This window comes from Orcinus orca, chromosome 4, assembly GCF_937001465.1.
Source record: "Orcinus orca chromosome 4, mOrcOrc1.1, whole genome shotgun sequence".
Taxonomy (NCBI): Eukaryota; Metazoa; Chordata; class Mammalia; order Artiodactyla; family Delphinidae; genus Orcinus; species Orcinus orca.
In genome coordinates, this window is record NC_064562.1 from 141523789 (window position 1) to 141546055 (window position 22267).

General features: G+C 45.7%; 1 protein-coding gene across 8 annotated transcripts in view; it reads left to right on the forward strand.

Annotated features, from left to right (window-relative positions):
- Positions 1-22267, forward strand: part of JADE1 (jade family PHD finger 1) — a 68138-nt gene that overhangs the window by 10896 nt on the left and 34975 nt on the right. For 3 of the 8 annotated variants that reach the window (XM_033419422.2, XM_033419418.2, XM_033419421.2), the window contains one exon: positions 17233-17310. In XM_033419422.2, the coding sequence (XP_033275313.1) occupies positions 17259-17310 (52 nt within the window). In that variant the 5' untranslated portion in view covers positions 17233-17258. Of the gene's footprint in view, positions 1-14; positions 183-686; positions 1292-15225; positions 15251-15287; positions 16591-17232; positions 17311-18016; positions 18163-22267 lie in introns of those variants that run through there. The other 5 variants (XM_004265128.4, XM_033419420.2, XM_049709467.1 and 2 more) reach the window with 5 other exon arrangements.

Consider the following 22267-nt stretch of genomic DNA (forward strand, 5'->3'; position numbering starts at 1 on the left):
CATTAATATGGCGCCAAAAGATTGGGTTCTCGATATGTAGCGAGGAGGGAGGGCACGCAGCCGCCGAGTGCAGCGTTACTATCCCACCAGTAACTTGGGCATTGCCGGGGCGGGGGCCAGAGGAGGAGGAGGAGGAGAGGAGGATGATTTTTGGATCCTGAGAATTGATCTATGTTGGATCAGTAAGTTTTATTATGATTATTTTTCAATTTTGGGGAACTGAAGACTTAGAGCTTTTTCTTCTTTTGGGTTTGTGAAGAACATGCGGTTTTCAGGCCAATCATCAATTAAAACGCGTTCAGAAGCAGAAGCCCAGTTTAGTTGGCTTTAGTTTATTAGAATTTTTTAAAAAGCCGAAGTGCATTAGGTTGCATGAAAGTGGAAAGCATAGTAGCAACTTGGTAGACAGATGGCAATGGCAGAACACAGGTCCGTGTACATATATGAATCCAGAGTGTGTGTGACCGTGGTGGTGATGGTGGTGGTGCGGGGGGAAGGGACGACGACTGTATTTGTCCAAACATAGGTGTGTGTGTATAGGTACATCTGTGTAGGGTGGCCGCAGCCTTAGCTCTTGTCACCGCGTCACCACATGTCCAAAATATTCATTGCATCAATTCAAGGGCAGTGAGGGAGGGGTGGTGGTGGGGTGGAGGAACAGTTTAGAAATTAGATTCTTCCAAATTGGGTTTCCAATGATAAGACCTTTTACTTACAGCGAGACTGCCTGTGAAGTGTAAAACCCTTTATCGGTGAAATTAGGAAGGAGTTGCACTGGTAGAGCAAACTACCGATTAACCATGAACTTAAAACGGATTGCAACTTGCAACCTTTGGCACCATCTGCAAATTGTGGAGGTGGTATCGCTAGGTCTTCGCTGCCTGAAATGAACGTGCAGTGTGCACCCCGGGACTGCAAGTTGCAAAGCCTTTCAGTGCACGTGTCTTGTGCCTGCGAGTGTGTATTTGTGAGTTGGGGGCTGTTGTTCGATAGCTAGCAGGCTTTCCGGGTTGTTGGAGCTGGCTTGCAAATGCGGGAGAGGGATGGAATGTGGAATGTTGACCGGGGAACCGAATCCTGTCGGAACGGTCCCATTTGCTGGAGAAATTCGATCCCTTCCACCTCCTTCCCGCTCCCCCCGCCCGCCTGCGGGCTGGAGGCGGGGCCGAGGACGCGGCTGCTGCTCAAAGTGGTGGAGCGCGGCGGCGGGAGGCAGGTGCACGGCACCCGCCAGTGGGGGTGCCTCAACTTCCGCGGGCGTTTAAATAGCAGCCTCTCTCCCCTCCCACCGGTAATAGGTGACCTGGCGGCCGAGGGCGGCGGGGGGAAGGGGACGGGGGATACCCGGGAGCGAGCTTCCGCGGCACGTGGGCAGGTGCTGGGTGGCCCTGGGGCCAACTTTTGTGGCCCGCCTTTGGCGTTGGAGAAGAGGTGGCTCCATGTGGAAATGGGGGCGGGGGGCGGCGGCTGAGGCGCTGCTTTCTCGGCCGCGGCTGGAGCGTCACCTAACGGTCCCAGCAGAGCTGCCGGGCCCGGGGTGGGGGGCTTCGGGGGCGGGGACGCCCGGCCCACCGCGCCCGCGCCGCGGGAACCCCGCACAAAGCCCGAGGCGCGGGGGCGGCCACCGCGCTCCCGCCTGGGGAACTGCCCGAAGCCCGTCGCCGTCCCCGCGCTGATTCCGGCGGGCGGCCGCAGGCGTTTGTTTGTTGGTTCCGCGCCGCCTTCCTCGTCGGATGGCTTCCTGTGACAGAGGTGATACACAGTTTCCAGAACTGTCTGGGGGCGGGAGCGGGCGCCGAGCCCTCTCCTAGCTGCTCGCGGCCGCCGCAGCTCCCGCTCCCGTCTCACAACCGTTTCTTGCCGGCGCGCCCGCCCCAGCCCGAAGGTGCCGCCCGGGAGGGACTCGGGGAGGGGGACGGCGCGGCCGTTTCCAGCGGCGCAAGTGGCTTCTACACGCGAGGGAGCGTTTGATTTGCAACTGGGGCCGAGCGGATTGGTGCAGCTGGCGGCGGCGGGGCGGGAGGAGCGGCGGCGGCGGCGGCGGCGGCGGGGGGTGGCCACTTTCAAATGGAGAGGGCGGCGGCGGGGACGCCGCTGCGGAGGGAGCGGGGCTTGGTTGCGCCACGAGAAGGTGTCATCACTGCACCGGGGCTAATTCCGGCGGAGGTGCCGGGAGTTACTTTCCCCTCCTCCCGCGCTGTTGTTTCTGTCGCCTTGGGAGGAGGAGGAGGAGGAGAGAGAGAGAGGGAGGGGGCAGCGTCGCCACGCGAAGCCGCGGCCTTGCGCACACCCCGGCGGGCCGCGGGAGCCGCGCGGTGCGTTCTCCGGTGCGGGGCGGCGGCTCAGTTCTCCCCTCCCCGGGATCCCCCTCCCCCTTCCTGGGGTCCTCAGCTTTCTCTCTGCGCAGCCCACCCGCACTCTCCCCCCTCCCACACGGGTTCCGCATCCACGGGTCCTTCGCCCCGGGTGCTCCCTGCCCTGTCGTACACCCTCACCCCGGCTTCCCCACCCTGGTCTCCCCCTCCCCGGCGCGCGGGGGCGGCCGTAGTCCCGGCACCCGGTGAATGCAGCGTGCAAACAAAAAAGCGGGCGATTTAAACGTGCCTTCGAAACCCGTTAGGAATGCGTCGTCACCCGGAGACCGTTTAAAAGCAGCTTGGGCTGGTTTTCTAGTAACGAGGAGGGAGGCGCCCACCTCGCTTCGGCGGCGGCGAAGGTCTGCCGCCCTCTGTTTACCACAGCCGAGGGGAATTTAAATTTTCTTTTTGTAAAGTGATAGCTGCAGTTGAATGACTTGAGACGGCTACATTTTTAGGAAATTGCGAGAGAATCTGAAGTTTCCATTAATGGCAATGCTTAGGGGCTTCTTTCCCAAAGGTTTTTATTAGGGAACTATTTTTCCTTTTTAGAAAACCCGCTGCGAAAGGCTAGCTCTCTAGTTACCTACGTGGCTCGAGGCTAATATCTTTCGAAGTTAATGAACTAGTTTTAAGATCCAGAGAAATTATTTCCCTGAAAGCTGATTTAGACAGTGATCCACCAATGGTTGGAGATTACTTTAGTAAGTGGTATTTGACCAAATCACAGCTAATCAAGATTTAATCGCTTTTAGGTGGAGGAAGGAAGCGTTCGGTGTAACTGGACCTTACTTCCACAGACAACACTGTTGATACAATAATGTGTGGTAGTAGAGTGGGCAACACACACTGGAGAGCTAACAGGATGTTCTGTGTGTGACACTCTAGCAGATACCTGGAACTGAGAATTCTTAGTGTCCTTTTGTCCCAAAGGTTTCAGTCTCATCTAATGTCACTTTTAACTCAGATGACTTTCGGATTGTTTGGTTATTTTGCTTTCTTCCTTAAGTTTGTGTATTTTTATATGTGTATTTGATGACTTGGCATTTTCAGCTACGTAAGTGTTACACATCTCCTTTCCTCCTTACACCAGCCAGAGATAAAGGCAGTAGAACTTGAACTTGATTCCATCTTAAGGTCATAGGCTGCTTTTCAAGAAGAAAAGTTGAGTGGGTTGTCACAGATTTTTAACTTTTGACAAGGGTAGGTATATGTTCATTTAGAAAGAAAAAGATCACCCCCCCCGCCCAAGTTCCTCCTCCATCACTTGACAGGTTTTCAGCCTATAAATTAGTATTTTAGTTTTATATTTCTTACGGAGGTTGAAAGAGTAGCTATAAAGGGAAAATAGTGAGAAATGATGAGTGTGCTGGAGAGACCAGGGAGAGAAACTTTTTTGGAATTTAAGGAAGTGTTGTATTTTAGAAATGAACAATTGCTTAGCCCAGACACTTTGGGGAGAAGGATTAACTAAAAACAGAAACAAAATTTGGAGGACTTGGTGAGAATACAAGCAGATCTCCATGTGTTTCACCTTCATAAATACTGATTTTGGACTTCAAGGAGCCCTTAGTGGCTTAAAGTATTATTACAGAAGTGGTGTTACGTGTACATTGTTGAAAATTAGAGAAGCAACTATAAAAACACATTCCTACCACCTAGAAATCAGCATTGTATCGTTTTCCAGATAATTGTGTATATGTTTGTATGTATGTTTTAATCGGAATGAGTCATACTGGCTCTACAGTTGTGTAGGGAGTTTTTGCTTTTTGGTGTCCCCCCCCCCCCCCCCGTTAGCAGGCTTGTCTCTTATTGGGAGATATTCAGGTTTCCTCACTCGGCCCTGAAATATAACACAGCAGCTTTGTCTAAAACGCTGTCCAGTCAGAGACCATTTATTACATCTGGTTATTTCCCGTAAGTAGGTTTTAGTCTGTGTAGTAACTTTGACAGAACCTCTGGCATTGAGGAGGCATGCCTTTGGAATCAATCATGACTGGATTTGAAAGAGTTGGAATTAAACTAGCATTTTATTGTAATTTGGAAGTCTTCAATTTGGAGATTATTTGTTTGAAAACTACTTTAAAGACATTTGCGTGATGTTTTTATCCACAGACTTGCTGGAAAAAGAATTATCACCTGTTTGTGTTCCAGTACTGAGGTGGTTAGAACAGCAAACATCAAGATATACCCTGAGAAAACCATAATTCAAAAAGAGTCACGTACCAAAATGTTCATTGCAGCTCTATTTACAATAGCCAGGACACGGAAGCAACCTAAGTGTCCATCGACAGATGAATGGATAAAGATGTGGCACATATATACATTGGAATATTACGCAGCCATAAAAAGAAGCAAAATTGAGCTATTTGTAATGAGGTGGGTAGACCTAGAGTCTGTCATACAGAGTGAAGTAAGTCAGAAAGAGAAAAACAAATACTGTATGCTAACACATATATATGGAATTTAAGAAAAAAAAAGTCATGAAGAACCTAGGGGTAAGACAGGAATAAAGACACAGACCTACTAGAGAATGGACTTGAGGATATGGGGAGGGGGAAGGGTAAGCTGTGACAAAGCGAGAGAGAGGCATGGACATATATACACTACCAAACGTAAAATAGATAGCTAGTGGGAAGCAGCTGCATAGCACAGGGAGATCAGCTTGGTGCTTTGTGACTACCTAGAGGGGTGGGATAGGGAGGGTGGGAGGGAGGGAGACGCAAGAGGGAAGAGATATGGGAACATGTATATGTATAACTGATTCACTTTGTTATAAAGCAGAAACTAACACACCATTGTAAAGCAATTATACTCCAATAAAGATGTTAAAAAAAAAGACATCAGGCACTGACCAAATACAAGTCAGGAGTTGAGGAGGAGACGTAAGAACGTCATGGTTCTGTTTGCTTTCCTTCCTTTCTGTTGGGGAAGCTCTTTCCTCATTTGGTGATGCGGGGCATCTGTTACAGTCTTAATGGTCTGTCAGAATTTGCATTATAAACCCAGTTTTCCCACATGGTTAATAACAGTAAGACATCCTCTGGAGGAAAATATGACATCTTAGCCAATATCTTGCTTTTTATTTGGATTGGAATTAAAAATTGTTCAAACAGTGGGAGTTATACCGGTTAAATTTTTTCCTCCCCTCCTTGTGCAAGCCTGTGATAGCTAGAACTGTCACCATGTTTAACGATACCTTAAAAAAAGAATTTATTTTTTTCAAATGAAGGCTGGCTTTGCTTGGAATTGTTAGTTTCTTAGGTGGTGTCAGAAGCCTGGTAGGAACCTTAATTGGGAAAGTTTTAGTTCCTGAGACAGTAAGTTGTTTCCTTGAACGTTTTAGTGTTCAGTCTATTTTGTCTCTTTTCAAGACCTGGCAGCACTTTATTTGGTTATGAATTAAAATTTGGACAGTTAATATGTTTATTATTTGTAGTATATAATATTTCAAAAAGTTGAGACTTAATTGAAACAGAGTCTTGCCATTTGCCTGGTGTACTTATACGACAGTATTGTTCTGTGATTGTGAGGGGTATATATTTTGATGTTTTCACGGTTGGTGGGCTCTGATGGAATAAGTTAACTCTGCATTCCTAACAAATGGAAGAGTGGCCTTGGAGGGCCTTTTTACCTTTGAGTTGGAAGTGGCATCTTGTCTTTAAGTTTAGCTAGGGTTAACTGTCATGGAGCAGAGAGAAAATCTAGTCTAAGAGGATATTATTGATCCTGACTCCGGCCATGTTATTGTGGCCTGGCCTTATCTAGCCTAGACCTTGAATGATTATTAAGGATGTCTTCCTCACCTGAAAGCAACAAAAATAGATTGCCAGAAATGGAATGGAAAGCCTGGTCTCTGGGGAAGAGACTGGGTATTTCCACTTTTGAGTCCTTTATTAACTCTAGAGCAGTGGTGTATTATGTGTGCCTAACAAATGTTCAAGTACCAAGCTTTTGATGAATATTCTAAAACACGTCAGATATTAACTTTTTGCTTTTGGTTCTTCAGGTAGAGTTAAGACATAATAAGGTGACTGAGGACAGTTGAAGTAAGTTCATTTTTAAAACTTCAGGTTCTTTTGGGCTTATTTGCTGAAGGAATTAATCCACAGTTTTCTCTTGGTTTGAAAGCTCTTCCAATTGGCAGTAATATATACTTTTTAATATTGAGCATTTAATGTTTGCACAGGAGGTTTTAATTTGAAAATTCATGACAGCTGCTAAGACAGTTTCTAAGCAGTTAAGTGAAGGTTTCATGGCTGAGGGTCCAAACTGAAGAATAAAAGAGCATTTTTTTTTTTCTTTTACTCCTTACTCCAGGGTAAGTAAGCAGCAAGCATTGGCAAGGTTAACAAGTTGCTGGAGTTTGAGCTACCTGGTTCGCATTTGTTTAGCACAAAGTACACATAACATGGTTTAAGGTTTTTCTTAATGACTCATGGTCATTTTTATAAGCATCAGTTATTTCAGTGTTGAAATAAAATGATGCACTTAAAGATGTGTAGGCTGAGTTCTGGTGGCTTGTAACTTTTTTAAGGTCAAGGACACTTGAGTTCCAAAACCTGTGGAATCTCTCCCACAGAAAAAGTGAGTTGCACCGAAATTTGCATGTCATTTCAGGGTTTGGATGAATACCTTTAAGTGCGTCCTGGGATTTCAGTTTAGCATTTAAATTCTGGTGACTTCTTTTTTTGATTTCTCTCTGATCCTTTTACATCCCTGTTAACCATGTATTGTAGTTAAAATGCCTGTCTAGAACAGTCATTTTTCTGCTTATTGGTCACTGGCTTGAAAATCAGATAAGCATGTTAGAAGTTTTTATAACTTAGTGTACACTGGCCCCAAGTAGGAGCCTCAGGGGTTTTCCTTTGAGAAAAATTCATGGGTTTCTTGGCCTTTATTTAAGTTGTTTAGAGCACCACCACCACCACCCCGCCCCTCCCTCTCACCCCCTTACTGCCAGTCTATTGATTTATAGCAGGAATCAGTAAACTTTTTTAGTAAAGGGCCAGATAGCAAATATTTTAGGCTCTGTGGGCCTGACGTCTCTATTACAGCTGTTCAATTCTGCCATTGTTGCGAAAGCAATCGGTGGACAAGAGGTAAATGAATGAACGTGGTGTCTCCCAATAAAACTTTATTTACAGACAGTGAAGTTTGAATTTGGTATAATTTTCAGGTGTTCTGAAATGTTCTTTTGATGCCCTCTCCCCAAACCATTTAAATATGTAAAAAACATTCTTAGCTCAGGGGCTGGACAAAAACAGGCTATGGACCCCTGATTTATAGTCATGCAGCCTTACTATACTATATGTACTTATAGTATATACCTGTAGTATAGTATAGTGATAACAGCATCACCTAGTCACCAGATTGTCTCTGCTGGGGCTGAATTCCCTTTCTGATAGGAATCTGAAATAGCAAGTTGAAATCAGAAGTTTGTTTGATAAATATGAAGGGAGTTGGCTAGTCTGAGGGCTGTGGCTCTTAACTCTTTTATTCCTAGATCCCCTTTGAGGATAGGATGTGTAATACAGGACCCTGTGTACCTAGGAAAGCACAGCTAGGGAGTCACACCCTCCAAGGGGACCAGGCCAAGAAGGGTATACATTTATAACCTGGGGATATACATTATGACCTGGGAATATATCCAGAGGGAGATACATCCAGAGGAAGATAACCTCTCTCCGAGTAGGGTGTATGTGTCACCGATCAGAAGTTAATGCCAGCTGCTCAGAGGACTCCTACCCCTGTGATAGTGTCCAGGGAACTACTGGCACACTCTCTTTCCAGCTCTACCTTTTGTAGGCTCCACCAGGCAAAATGGCATTTGCAACCATATTCACATCAGCTTCCAGGAAACCGTGTTTTCAAGTTCCAAGTTAACAGACTGTTACTTAGTACATTTTAGTTGTCGGCTCCCTGGTAACATGTAGTCCATGGCCTTAATCTTTGAGATGACCTCTTTCTAAATCGCAGGAGGTGTCCAGGAGCGGGAAGCCTGTGGTTCAGGCGCTGGGAGGAGGGTGGATGGCACAGGAGGGCCACCCATCTCGGGAACTGGTCTTTGGTTCAGCCACTGGCTTCACCCTAGACCTACCTACCTGTGTGTCCCCGCTCACGCTGCTTAACCTCGCCAGCGTTTATTTATGTACTTGTCTTTTTAAAGTCGGGCCAGGTAAATGATCTCTAAAATGTTTTCTAGTGCCGCAATTATGATTTTATGGGTTTCTTTGGGGAGGGTTTCCTGTAGACACAATCCATGAAAAGGGTGAGACTCTTCAGCTTTCGCCTCAGAGAATAATACTTTCCAGACCTTGTTGGTAGGCTCTGAGACTGTCTTATGTTTCCATGACCATAACAACGAAACTTGTACAATTGTGATGAAATGTTTGTTTTCCTACGTAATTCAGATGATGTGTAAATGCAGTTTTAAGTGTGCCGTCTTGGTCTCCTAATGTACAACACTGGGAGTCTGAGTTTTTTTTTAAAACAGTACTTTAAAAATTTTTGGTGACTTAACATTGTTAGTGGTAACTGATAGTTTCTGACAACCGGCTATAATCAGGGAACAAAGTTCCTCAAAACAGCTGCATTTCAATCTGTGCACAGTGTAATTGTCATTAACTGGTTGAGTCTGGTTTCTGCAGAAGCTGCTTTGTATATCCTGTATAAGAACATCTGGTTTGAGCATTTAAAAATCTTTTAAAATTACGCTTTATCACTTGGCATTTATTGGCTTATTCTTCCAAGGGTAGAATAAGGGGTTGTAGACTCCTTTCCATCCTTATCCTTACCTTGGTTCATTCAGAATTATCTCCTGCTAGCTAAGTTACACTTAGTTTTTTCTAAAGTGTTATTCTTCAGTGAAGTTTTAGAGTCTGATCTGAAGATGTGCTTGTGTGTGTGTTATAAATTAGAATTTGGTTCAGAGATCCCAAGAATCTATTCTGAAGAGTTTGGTCTTAGTTTTTTCTGGTAAATTGTCAAAAGAAAAGTGTGAAAAGAGGACCTATAGGGCAAATAGGCTTTGTTTTTCATTTGAATTCTGACTAATAGCAATGTGTTAAGGAGGATTCTGAAGTCATGCCTGGGTTTGCGGTGGGGGTGGGGGAGGGGGGGTGGAGAGTGACCTAATTTATTAACCATGCCTGCCTGCAATGGGTAGAGGAAATGGTGTGTTTGGTAACCATCTCTGGAATGTAGCTTTTTTTTTTTTTTTTTTACTTTTTTTTCCGAAATAGTGCTGCTCTTAAAGTGAATAGGAAGTTGAGTATTTATTCTTAAAGGTAGTTTAAACCCTAGTTTTCCTGTCTGGCTTAGTTTTTCTAATTGCATATGTTTTTAGTGACCTTCTACTGGTGCTGGATATTCTTATGTTTTGAAACCTTTACTTTTGAAGTAAATAGTGAATGAGTGATAGTAGCATTTTACGGCACTATCCTGTTACCTTTTCTATTTCTTCGTCCTGTGCTATTTTATCAGGTATTTTGAAACAAGACAAGCCTTTGATACCCCATCTCGGGAAGGAGGTGGAATGTATATAGTTTATTGATGGTTGCTCATTTTAGGCTGGTGCCTGCCAGGGGCCAAGAAGTTGTGTTCCCAGCGTCTTCTATAATGTGAGGAGCAGGGAAGAAAGGTTTGGGGTTTTAAATCTTTACTATTATAAATAGCGTAGTACAGGATCATGGTAAAAAATTAACAACATGTAAAAGGTCATAAAGGGAGGTAAAAGTTCCCAACCTATTCTGTTTGCAACACTTCAGTCACATTTCTCAGAGATAAACACTATTAACCTTAATGTTCTTCCAGAAATTTTCCCTGAGTATGCAAGTATTTGGTGTATATATTCTCTTCTCTCCTCTTTTATATGTAAATGGACTGATATTTCATTCCCCCCCCCCCCCCCACAGTTTGCTGGTGTTTCTTGATATGTCTTTGGGATCTTCCATATCTGAGCATATAGATCTAACAGGAAGGAATTTGGGGTAGATGGAAATAGGGATAGAAGCTCAGGATTGGAGGCCAACGTGCTTGATTGCTTTTATTGTTCGGGGTGAATTCATTTACTCTCATGTAAAGAGAAGTTAAAAAAGATACAAATACAAGTGATTGGAGTGTTTTGTCATAACTGCTCTTTAGGTACTGACTCTAATTGAGTCATCAATTACAGAGACCTGGGAAGGGTTTAACAGATTGTTCTAGGACTCATAAGCAGAGATTGGATTATTTATAAATTGCCAAATGGGAGCTGCCTAATTCATTCAGAACCACTCTTACTTATAAATTCCTTAAAATCTTGAAAAATTGTTTTATTAACTTTTAAAGTCTGAGTTTAAAAATAATTTATAAAGAATTTATGGTGAGCTAATGTGTTGTAGCACTTGGACTTTATTAGTAACATTCATAGGAGTAAATTTTGCAGTTAAGTTTATCTGGTCAGTTCTTAAAATCTTTTCTTTTGGGAGAGGTGGTTGATTATTGCTAATATAAACTCTTTTCTGCTGAATATTTTCAAGTATGATGTCTTTGCAAAGGCTCTGTAATAGCTTGGGCAGCATTTCTTTTTTATAAATTTATTTTTTGGCTGCGTTGGGTCTTCATTGCTGCGCGCGGGCTTTCTCTAGTTGTGGCGAACGGGGGCTACTCTTCGTTGCGGTGCGTGGGCTTCTCGTGGCGGTGGCTTCTCTTGTTGCGGAGCACGGGCTCTAGGCGCACAGGCTTCAGTAGTTGTGGCTCAAGAGCTCAGTACTTGTGGCTCGTGGGCTCTAGAGCGCAGGCTCAGTAGTTGTGGCGCACGGGCTTAGTTGCCCTGTGGCATGTGGGGTCTTCCTGGACCAGGGCTCGTACCCGTGTCCCCTGCATTGGCAGGTGGCTTCTTCACCACTGCGCCACCGGGGAAGCCCCCTTTAAACACATCTTGATGTACGACATTATAAAGGACACATTTTTAAAAGTTCCGTTTTTCTGGGTTGAAATATTTAGACAAGGTTAAAACTTTAACATTTAATATCTAAGCAGTTTGTCAGTTAAGTCAAATCTGTGACTGTCTTTTTGACCAGATATAACCCTTTGGTTAAAGTGAGAAATCTGGGTTTGAGTTACAGTCACACTAGTATTTTTACGCTCTGAGCATATGAATTAGATAGTGTTGTCAATTTGAAAACTTACTATCTAGGCGATTAATGTTTGCTTTAAAAACTGAGGTAAGAAACCAGCTGGATTTCCTTCACATTCATTTAGGGATAGGAGATTACTGTGAAGTATAGGTCATTATTATATTTGGGTATTTTGTTGCCTTTGGTACTGTATACTTCATAGAAGACAAAAAGAAAGAAGACATATTAAGGAAATGTAAATCATTTTTTATAGGGGAGGTAATAGTCTATGACCAATAACTTAGCAATAAAATTATCAGTTGCATAGTGTTTAGAAATAATATTTGAATTGTGTGAACTTAGCAAACAGAACTAGCTCATTATAAAATACCTTTATCTTTATGTAAGACTACTTGGTGTCTGAAAATACATTCTTTAAAGTACATTTTTATATTATACATTTTCTAAATACATTTTAAAATGTAGTACATTTAAGTATTAGATCATTAACTTTGACAGAGAATGGAAGGGCACCTATAAATTTGAAAATAAAGTAGTGGAACTTACTCCAGTGAAAGGTCATTTAGATATTAAAGTGAAGCATTTTAAATTCCATAAAGCTGAGTGAACATAGGATACAGTTTATGTATAGGAACTCATTCATTCATCCTATAGGTTATTTTAACACATAGCTAATCCAATACATTGCATTAGGTAATACATAGAGAAGTAGTATGTAGAGGTCTTTAATTGAACTTTAATTGAATTGAAGTTCTAGAACTTCTTGAGAGTGAAATAAATAAGAATGAAAACAGAGTGGACAAAACTGATACTTTGAAGGAAAAAAACAGCCTTTCTGCATATAAACCATAAGATAATTAAAACCACTAGGGTGTAGTCCTTATTGTAGCTGTAGAGTTTATGGCCTGATAAATGGTCCCTGTTCCACCACAGAGAGTCATTCTAGTGACTGGACAGTTTGTTTTCCTCACAGCTGTCTTCTTCCCGGGAGTAGCGTTGAACAGACATCCTCAGATTCTTAATCATCTTACTCCTTTGTAAAAGCTCTTCTCTCTTTGTCCTCCAGGCCACTTCCCGTTCTTTCTTAGCTGGAGTCGCATGCCAGTCCTGCCTCCCTGGTGCCACACCCAGGTCACTGAACTTGCTCCCTTACAAATTCCTGAACCACTTGGGGATGGGTTCCTTCAGCTGACGGCTGCTCTTAACTTAGGGCCTGCTGACTTCCCCCCCGAATTTTAGTCTGAGGAAACTTACATTTGAAGGTTTTGAGGTACCTTGCCGTCTCACATACATAGCCCATGTCCCACTATGATCCATGCATCCTGTAACCTTTATAGTAGGTATCACACTGAGGCTACTTATCTACTTGCTTACTGTGTCTCCCTGTGGGCCATTCCGTATCTTGTTCACCATATTTCTGGCATCTAACTTGATACAATTGTAATTGAATTAATATATTAGCTAATCCACTACATTTTGACCCCTGCGACAGAAGAGGCTGCAGGAGAGTGATCTGCATGTAGGATGTTACCTGTGCTTCCTGAGGAGATGGTGCTCTGAGCAGCTGCCACTCGTGCCTGGTTGTCTTGGCATGTCCCTCCGTGCTGCCAAAGGATTGTCGCTTCACTGATGCAGCCAGGGTCTTTGGCCAGTGACTTCCTCTTACTTGGTCTTTCCAGGCAATGTTCTGATTATAATCAGGCTTCCTAGGTAATCTTTCGCTTTTTGGGCAAAGTCCCAAATGCCCAATAATTAGTGTTTTGTCTGCCTAGCTGTTATGCTCCTCATGGCAAATGGACACTCCGGGCTCCTATAAATTGCATCACTTTGAGCCAGTTTTGATGAAATCAGACAGGATGTCAGGACAAGCCCTATTGAGGACTGGACCCAGAGGGCTGGGGGTATCTGTTGTAGCTGCCCTTTGAAGTCTTGTTTTGCTCAAGACCTCTCTGTGATGTCTTTATTTCACATTTAATTCGAGAGAATCTCTTTTCTGGAACTTACTATAACCTTTTAGAGACACGTATATAGAACATTTAAGTGATAATGCAAGGCAAGGCAGGAGTTGATTGGCTGTTAAAGAAAATAGTACATTAAAAAGTAGGGTGAAAAAGTTCTAAAAGAAGCAAAAATGTGAAATGAGTGGTATAGAATGTAAATGCTTTTAATTGGAATGGTTGACAGGGTACTTAGTGACTTTGAGCTGTGCCCTGGAGAAGAGGTGGGATTGGGATGGATGGGGGTGGGGGAGGAAAGGGCCAAAGGACCACCATCAGCAGAGACTGAGGATGGAAAGAAGAGGTGTTTTCAAGGATAGAAGCCAGGCAAACTGGTTACAGGGGCTTGTTAGGAGAGATGTTTGGGTAGAGCAGGGAGGGGCCAGGTGGTGGAAAACCTCTGAGTTTCTGGCTGGACCCATTTGCAGTGTGGAACGGAGGGGGAGATTGGCATAGGGAACAGCTCGATGAGGTCACCTCGTAGGATGGTTTAATTTGTTGTAACAATTGGAAGGGGTAAAAAATTGTGGGCATGGAGAACGGAAGGGTGGTGCCTAAAGTACTCTTCGGTATAGGTGGCTGAAGACCTCGTGGGGCAGTAGGGGGGCTGGAAAGGGTCATACGTTATGAAATGACAAGCCTTGGCAATTGAATAGAAAGGTAAGAAGAGATGAATATTAGTAAATAAATGAGCAAATAGCAAGATTCTGAGTGTGAAGTTGCTGCACAGAGGAATATGCTAGGTTATATGTATGTTAAGTATTACAGCGTTTTGCCCAAAATGTGCTGCTTCTTGTTACCTCCCCTTTGCTCTTCAGGACTCTGGCTCAGAATCTTTCCGACTCAGTCAAGCTGTGTTTCTGTAGAGCCTTGTGTTTACCACTGTCGAGCATTAAGCATATTGAATTCCTGTGGACTTGTCTGTCTTCTCTGCTAGACCAGGAACTCCATAAGATCAGGGATAGTCATTTTGCTTCAGCGCCTCCTAATATATTAGGTATTCAAATGTTTGTGGGATGCATTATATATGCAGTTATATTTTCTTGCTGCTTTCTCTGGAGTGTTGCAAGTAGCCCTTTTAATTGATTATTACTGATCCTACTACCACCTAGATAATAATCAGTGATTGCCCTAAATGATGCTAAGGGCCCTCTGCTTTCTCTCACTGGCTTTCTTTGGACAGATGTTTGCAGCATGCAACCGCTGTAGTGTCTGTCTTAAAGATAGTCACGTGTGTGTACTTGGATTTCTTGGTGGAGTAAGTAACCCCAGGTGAGGTACATCAGGCTGATGTCAAGGATTAAGTACGTTAGAGCCCCAGAGGAGGCGATTCTGGCGTGCGCTCACCCCGTTGCTGTACCAGGTTCCCTGGAGAAGTACAGCACAGCATTCTCAACCTTCTTCACTCAAGATCTTTTAGGGCTGGTGAAAACGGAATTTATTAGAACAAAAGTACTATTTTTACTCTTCTTGCGTAATTTTGCATGAGAGTATGTATGTGTGTTTAGGAACATCATTCTATTTTGGTCAATGCTTGCATTCTGCATACAGTGACTGAAGCGCGTGCTTTCTCTGGGAAACTGTGGAAAGCTAGCAGGAAAACATTTTGATTTTCAAAGATTCTCCGTTTTCCAAACTCTTCCCTTTAGGTAAATGTTAGCTGTCCAAGTCAATGAAGCTGTGACCAGCGTTTGTTGCCTCATTTCCAGCTGGGGACCGCTCGTGCGCTTTCTCAGCCTCTTACCTTCTCACAGTTCTTACACCCGCTCCTCAGGTGGGAACTGCATTCTTCTTGCCCTGCTGCTTCACGCTGTTACTTTTAAGGAATTCCTCTTCCGGTAGCACCTTCCTTTTCTTTTCTTCTTGTTGTAAAGCTCTCTTGTAACGTAGGCCCTAGGGAGCTGAGGCTGAAGCTGTTGCTGGGAACGAGTGGTCTTCGCCTTTCCGTCCCCTCCTTGTACGTCCTGACAGGTCCGGAGTGGGAGCAGGGGTGCCTTCCAGGAGGCTGGAGGAGGGTTCAGCTGTCAGCAGTTGGTGTTTTGGCACATGGTGACAGGGCGGGGAAGATAATCTGTTTCAAGAGGGGAGGGGGCCACGGGAGTGTGTTGTCTGCGGAAGTTTTTCCGGGGGTGGGCCTGCCCCAGGCCGAGTTGTAGGTTGCTGGGTGTCAGAGTTAGGGGTGAACGGGGCTCTGCAGCAAAGCCGGGGAGGGGCAGTGAGGGTGGACTTTAGGACTGTGACCCCGCCCATGACCTGAGTGAGGACTCACGTCCCGGGCTTCCTTGTGGAAGTTCTTTTAATGGTTTTGGAAGGATCATTTGGTAAAAACACACAAACTTTAACTGGTGAGTGTCTCAGAAAGAAAATATAAAATAGAGATTAGGAGCCTGCATATTTGAGAGAATCATACAGGTCTGTTTTGTAGGTGGGAGCAGACTGCAAAATGGGGTGCTTTCTGCCTTTTTGACTTCAGCTTTACAGTTCCACTTAGAGTGGACCTTTGGGTTTTTGATTTCCGACTTGTTGTAGAACAGTTTCTGTCTTGTTTCGAGCACGGTGGTTCCACATTGTTTTCCCACACCATTCCTGTGTGCCACACTCTTAGAAGCTCATCGCATTGTAATGCTGTGATTCCCAATGAGGGAGAGGTTGGGGTATACTTTTTTGAGGGGCTGGATGGGTAGGGAATGGATGACCAACCATACTTTTGACTTGGAAAGCCCTCCTCCCTCATTGGGAGTCACTGATCTGGCAGTAAGATCAGGGCCCTAAAGATGTCGAGGTGATCAGTAGTTTTAGTTTGGAAGAGCTTTTCGGATTTGTTTAGAAAGCTGCCCTGTGTGAATATAACCTCGAGTTCACCTGTGTAAGTTCAGTGACTGGCCGTTCAATCTCGGTGCACTGCCCTCTTTCCTAAATGCAGTCTTTCTCTCTTCTGTGGTGCTGGAGGCCTGTTACCACCTGGCAGGCGTTGGCAAGGTGGGCTGGGTGTCTGCACGAACTGCTTTCTTAGTTTGGCTGAGTTAGGTTGGACGAGGCCTGTAAGGAGTCGGGGTGAAGGGTAGTGAAATTGGATTTGCAATTAGGAGTTCCCTGCTCACAATGTGACCTTGGGTAAGTGGCCGCTTAGGCCTGAGTTTCCTAATGAGTAAAGGGGAGGGGTCTGGATCCCAGTGAATCACTGAGGGGTTGGAGGTGACTAGAGGATACCTTTGCATTCCCAGTTGTCCCGCTGGTTTTGTTCCTAGGACTCCAGGTACTCAGCTTTTAGGCTTCTTTTAGCAAAATTTGCCCGAGAAGCATCGTCACGCCCAGCGCAGCGTAAATATTCACACGTCCCGGCACAGCCCCATCCCCACGCACACGCACACGCGTAAAATACGAATCTGTCTGTGGTGAGGAAGCCCTGTGCTCATTGCCGGGGGTTTGTTCCTGCAGAGCCTGCTGCCAGTCCCCTAAAGAGACTCCTGGAGTAGTTGTAGTGATAATGTCACAGGAACGAGAGAGAAGGCCTGGCACCTTGGGGAGACCTGCTGATATGTGACTTCTCCACTCCTCCCCCTCCTTTTTGAACCTGTTCTGTTAATAATTGCACCTCATTATGTATCTTTGGTCTTTTTACTGCTTACGATTCAAATGCTACTTAAAGCCGATTGTTTGCTTTTGTGTGCTGTAAATCCTGGGCTGCCATCTGAAGCACAACTTGATGATTGTGTATTATCATCTTGGGTTAAGTGCTGTCTCATTGCCTTGCAGGCTGCCTGCTGTTTCCCGGGGAGATCATGAAACGAGGTCGCCTTCCCAGCAGCAGTGAGGATTCTGACGACAATGGCAGTAAGTCCTGCTTTGTTGTTCTTGGAACCTACCAGGGTTTGGGTCAGTGTAAAAACATGGTTCTTTAATGTAATGCTTTAAATAGCTGAGGCCCTTCGAATATCAGGGAGGTCAGCGAAGAGCTGAGGCCTGAGAAACACATCTGAGTGTGATACTGCAGGTCTGTAACCAAATCTTTCTGGGTAAGGTTGACTGCAGGCAGGCATTCCTCAGGCTTCCTGTTTGTTTTCCAGAGATGGATAATCCAGTTTCAAGAGTCACTGCTGTGTCTGTTTTTCCTAAACATCATTTACAGCACTTCACAGTTGCTCTTTATGAAAAGGGAACTTAATCGAAGCCAGTTAATTATTAACTAGTCCAACCCCCGATACAAAGGGAGATTGAGGACTGCCTAGTGTGATGTGAAAATATTAAGTACACGAGTCAGCGGTCTTCAGTTGATTTGAACATGCCTGTATTTAATAATACTACTGTATGCATCTCAGCTCTCTGGCATCCTCGTATTTTCACAGTGCAGCTGAGAACCAGAAGTTAGTTGGCTTCCAGGCAGGCAAAATAAATGGCACACAGCATCTGTGTATTGGGAAGCTAACAGACGATCCTGGGAAGAGCTCCCTTCAGATAACAAGGAAATTTTGTACCTAGCACAGTGCCTGAGCTCTGGCCCGTTATCTTATGTTTTATATTACAGATCAAATTTGGGAAATCTTGAAAGAATGCTTGCTCTGCTGAGTGATGGGAAAAGTATTGGGCCTGCTTTCAAGGAACTCTGTCTTTGGCATATATAAGATTGAGCTCCGATGGAAAGTCACCAGGACAGTCGGAGATGCCTTTTTGATGCACTGTGGAAATGTATATATGTAGACACAAACTCAGGAGGGGGAGGGCAAGGGAAACCTACAGAGGAGATAAAAGTTGGGCAGGTCCTGAAGGATGAAATCGTTTCAGGCAAACAGGGTTGTCTTTCCGCGCTCCAAGTTTTCGGCAGATTAAAAGTGGCAAATTAGAAAGCAAAGCTTTGCTGTAGGTGGCCACACTGACAGCCACCGGAAACATTAAAAACAGAAGAACTCAAACACAGCAGTTTGACTGGAGCGTTGGGTGCAGGCATGGAGCAGTGGGAAGGAGAACTGGTGGTGATGGGTGGGTGTTGGGTGTTGGGGGTACCTGCGAAGTAAGCTGAGACCGGAGGACGGTGAAGGGCTGGGAGCTCTTGGGACAGATGGTGGGAGCTAGTGTTTGGCATGAGGGAGGAGTGAGCTGGGTAAGCACTCCAGAGAGAGGGGCGTTCCTTCTGTTTCAGGGAGCGGTATTAAGGGGCTGTACCCCATCTGTGGGAGCGTTCGGGAACCCTGAACTTCTTAGTGCTTATCTATTCACGGCCCTCACTACCTGTTTTCTCTATTTACTTAGGCTTTTTACTCCTTGAGGCAAAAACATGCTTAGGTATTTCTTTTCTGCCCCCTGTGGTGCCTGTCAAAGAGTCCTCTGGAGTTATAAGCACTCAATAAACGCTTGCTGTTAGCTCGTGTACACAATTTGTCCTGCAGCAATTAAAAAAGAAAACAACTTGCTTTTTAAGTTCAGAATTAATCAGAAGAAGGGTTCATGAGTTATGTCCGTGTACTAACAGTGCCTGGTAGAAGGCTCAGAGTCCTGTTTTCCTCTGATTTTGGTTGAGGAGCCGGTCCGTGCTCACGTTGTTGACTCTCAGCACTGCCTCATATCCACTTTGGGAGAGCTGGGTTAGAAGAGGTTCTCCTGGAATGTTCTCTCAGGCTTAGACTCTTCCCCTTTCTGGACTAGAGGATGTGCATTCTTGACGTCTCTGTGTGTGTCTAAATGTCCTCCTGTAATCCAGTGACGTCGGATTAGGGCCAATCGTTTTCATTTAAACACCAATTTAAAGGCTTTATGTCCAAATACAGTCACATTCTGAGGTATTGGGGGGTTAGGCTTCAACATATGAAATTTTGGGGGACACAGTTCAGCCCATAACAGCCCTAGAAGACCAAATGCTTCATCTAAACCTATATTTCCACCCAGAACTCTAGGGGAAGAGAGTACCCAAAGTCCCCACCAAAAGTCTATCCATCAGGTCACCTTCCTGGTAATGGGCCTTTTTCGTCCTCCAGCTAATATGCCTGTGTCTGTGCTGGCCTCCCTGAAGAAGGCAGGGATGGAGGACTAAGGTGAATACCTACAGGGTACAACCTGGGTTTTGTTCTACCCTAGGCTACACGTGGAAATAGAGTGGTGGTGGTAGAGGATGAGGATGCTAGCTGCTAGTGGAAAGGAGGCAGGCTGGCTGTGTCCTGGAGTTGATTCAGTGTGAAGCGAGTGGTGACACTTGATGGCTGTGCCGTCTGTCCAGGCCTAGTGATTTGGTCATTATGGTGGATGATGGTCGTGGTAAACAGCTCTCATTAAGACCCCCAGAATGCCGAGCCGTACGAACACACGTACATTATCTGCACCATGGGACCCACTCTCCACCCTTTCTGAGGGCAGCTGCTACCCAGTGTGGGCTTCTGCCACCAGCCTGCCTGTTGGCACTGGAGCCCATCCTCTTGTGTAGGCACGTGGTGGGTGTGGGTAGCTGCCTTCTGCCCCTGCAGTCAGGTGCACAGAACTGGGCCTGCCCTTAGCTGGGTCTGAGTACTTGGCAGCCCTGCTTGTGAGATGGGCGGTCCATGCAGTGGCCTCTCCCCAGCCTTTCCAGCCTGCGGTCCCGACAGAAGCTTGGCAGCAGCTCCCGGCCCAATGCAGAGCATGTCAACGTGGAGAAGAGGCAGCTGCGGACGTCAGCTTGGGGCCCCAGCACCAGCCATGGTCACGGCTAGGCCCCACTGGCCTCCTGGGCTGGGTGGAGCCCTTTGCTTTGATTTCTGGCCTGGTCCAGGGGAACACCGGTGTGGTATTTACAGTTGGAGATGGACCGGCATTTTCTGTGCCAGTGCAAGCCCTCATCCAGCTGCAGTCATAGTTGTTGAAGCCTTTCTCCGGGTGCCCTGGACTGCCAGCCTTGGCAGTTGGATGAAGTAGCACTGGGGTGTTTGCAGGCTGTGTCTGTAATTGCTGGGCTCCTGGGACTGGGTGGCTCAGCCAGTCTCTGAAGTTATGCATTGTGCCAGGGTGTGGCCCGGGGAAACAAGCACTTTATTTCCTGCTTCCAAGTCCATGGTCCTCTGTGTTAGGGGTCTTGGCAAATGTGGCAGTGGGTCCCCCAGCTATTTTTGGTGTTTCCATCCAGCCTGCAGGGAGGAGGAAGGAGCTGGAGGTTGAATCGGTCATCATTGGCCAATAATTTTATCAATCATGTCTCGGTAATGAAGCCTCTGTAAAAACCCAAAAGGACAGAGGTCAGAGAGCTTCCAGATGGCGAGCGCGTGGTGACTGGGAGAGAACGGTGCGCGCCGAGAGGGCGTGGAAGCTCTGTGCCCTTTCCCCATGCTTTGTCCTACGTATCTCTTCGTTTGGCTGTTGACTCATATCCTTCAATATCCTCTTAGAGTTAAGTTGGTGATGTAGTCAGTAACATGTTTCTCTGAGTTCTGTGAGCCGCTCTAACAAAGTAGTTGAACCCGAGGAGAGGGGCTCATGGGAACCTCTGCCAGTCAGAAGCACAGGTAATAACCTGGGCTTGGCAACTGGCATCTGAAGTGGAAGTTGGTCTCACGGGACTGAGTCTGGAATCTGTTTCTATCTCCGAGTCAGAATTGAGTTGAATTCCTGGACACGCTGCTGGCGTCTGACAGTTGCTCGTTGGTGTGGGGAAGCTTCCACAAGCACGTGTTGGAATTGGGTCTGGGAACCATTTTCACCTGCCTAATGCCCTAAATTTCAGGGCTGTGTTGACCACCCTGTGGGAAGGCCTGGTGTGTGGCGAGGGCTCTGGGGCCAGGCACCTTGTGAGGGCCCTGCCTGGTCTCCCGGTTTTTCACACCTGCGCTGACCCTGAAACACTCCTGTCTTCTCCAGTTATCCAGCCAGCTTCTGCTCCATCACTGGTGATAACGAAGGCACAGAGAATAGCTGAGTAAAATTCAAACCTACTAATTCTGCACTTAGTAATGCAGGTCGATGAGTGGCAAACATGAAGTTTTGTGAGGACTTCTGTTTTTCTGGGCTCTCTCCAGCTTACAGATAGAAAATGAAGAAAGACCAGAATTTTTAGTGGGTGAAACGTACTTTCTGCTTTGGACCCTTTATGTTACATGTTTAATAACTTGCCGTCATGTTTTTGGTCTGGCTGTGCTTGGTTTCCTTCATGGCAAGTCTCTGGAGGCTTCTTGGAGGTTTCTCTTTTGCATAAAAGTTAACTCTGCTTCCACTTCTCTTTCTGTTTGACTGTACCTTTAATTTGCTCCTTTCCCCCCATCAGTTGCATCTTGTGATACCGCAGAGTTGTGTAGGAATTCTTGAAATGTGGAATTTTGGGCTCAAGTACTACAGAACGTGGGCTGTGCCCGTGTCTCCTCCAGGCACATGGAGATGGCTTTACCCCTTTTCAAACCCGACTTGGGGCTTGTCCTTGACATCGATGGGCAGAGCATCATCTTGGGCTTGAGGAGTAACTAGCACAGCATGATCTGGTCTGTGGACTTGGACTCAACAGAAGGGCCGGGTGACCATGAAACATTGTGTCAGTTGGTCAAAGGCCCAAGTACGTTGAAACATTCTTGGGCCAGTTCTCTTAAGGTGCCCATTAAACTTTGTTTCTTTGGAAGGTGGAAGTGAGTTGGACGGTTAGAGCTAAGCCATGCTGGGATGGAAGGGCTGGGCTGTGGGAGACGTGGGGTCAGACCCTGATAGAAACAGCAGTGGTGTGAGAGGCTTGTCTTCTATCATGCAGTTCAAGCAAGTAGAACTACATTACATTTGTTTTCTTCTTTCGGATAGGACTTTGCATAGCACCACTTCACTGGCACAGGGCTGGCCTGACCTTGCTCCCTCC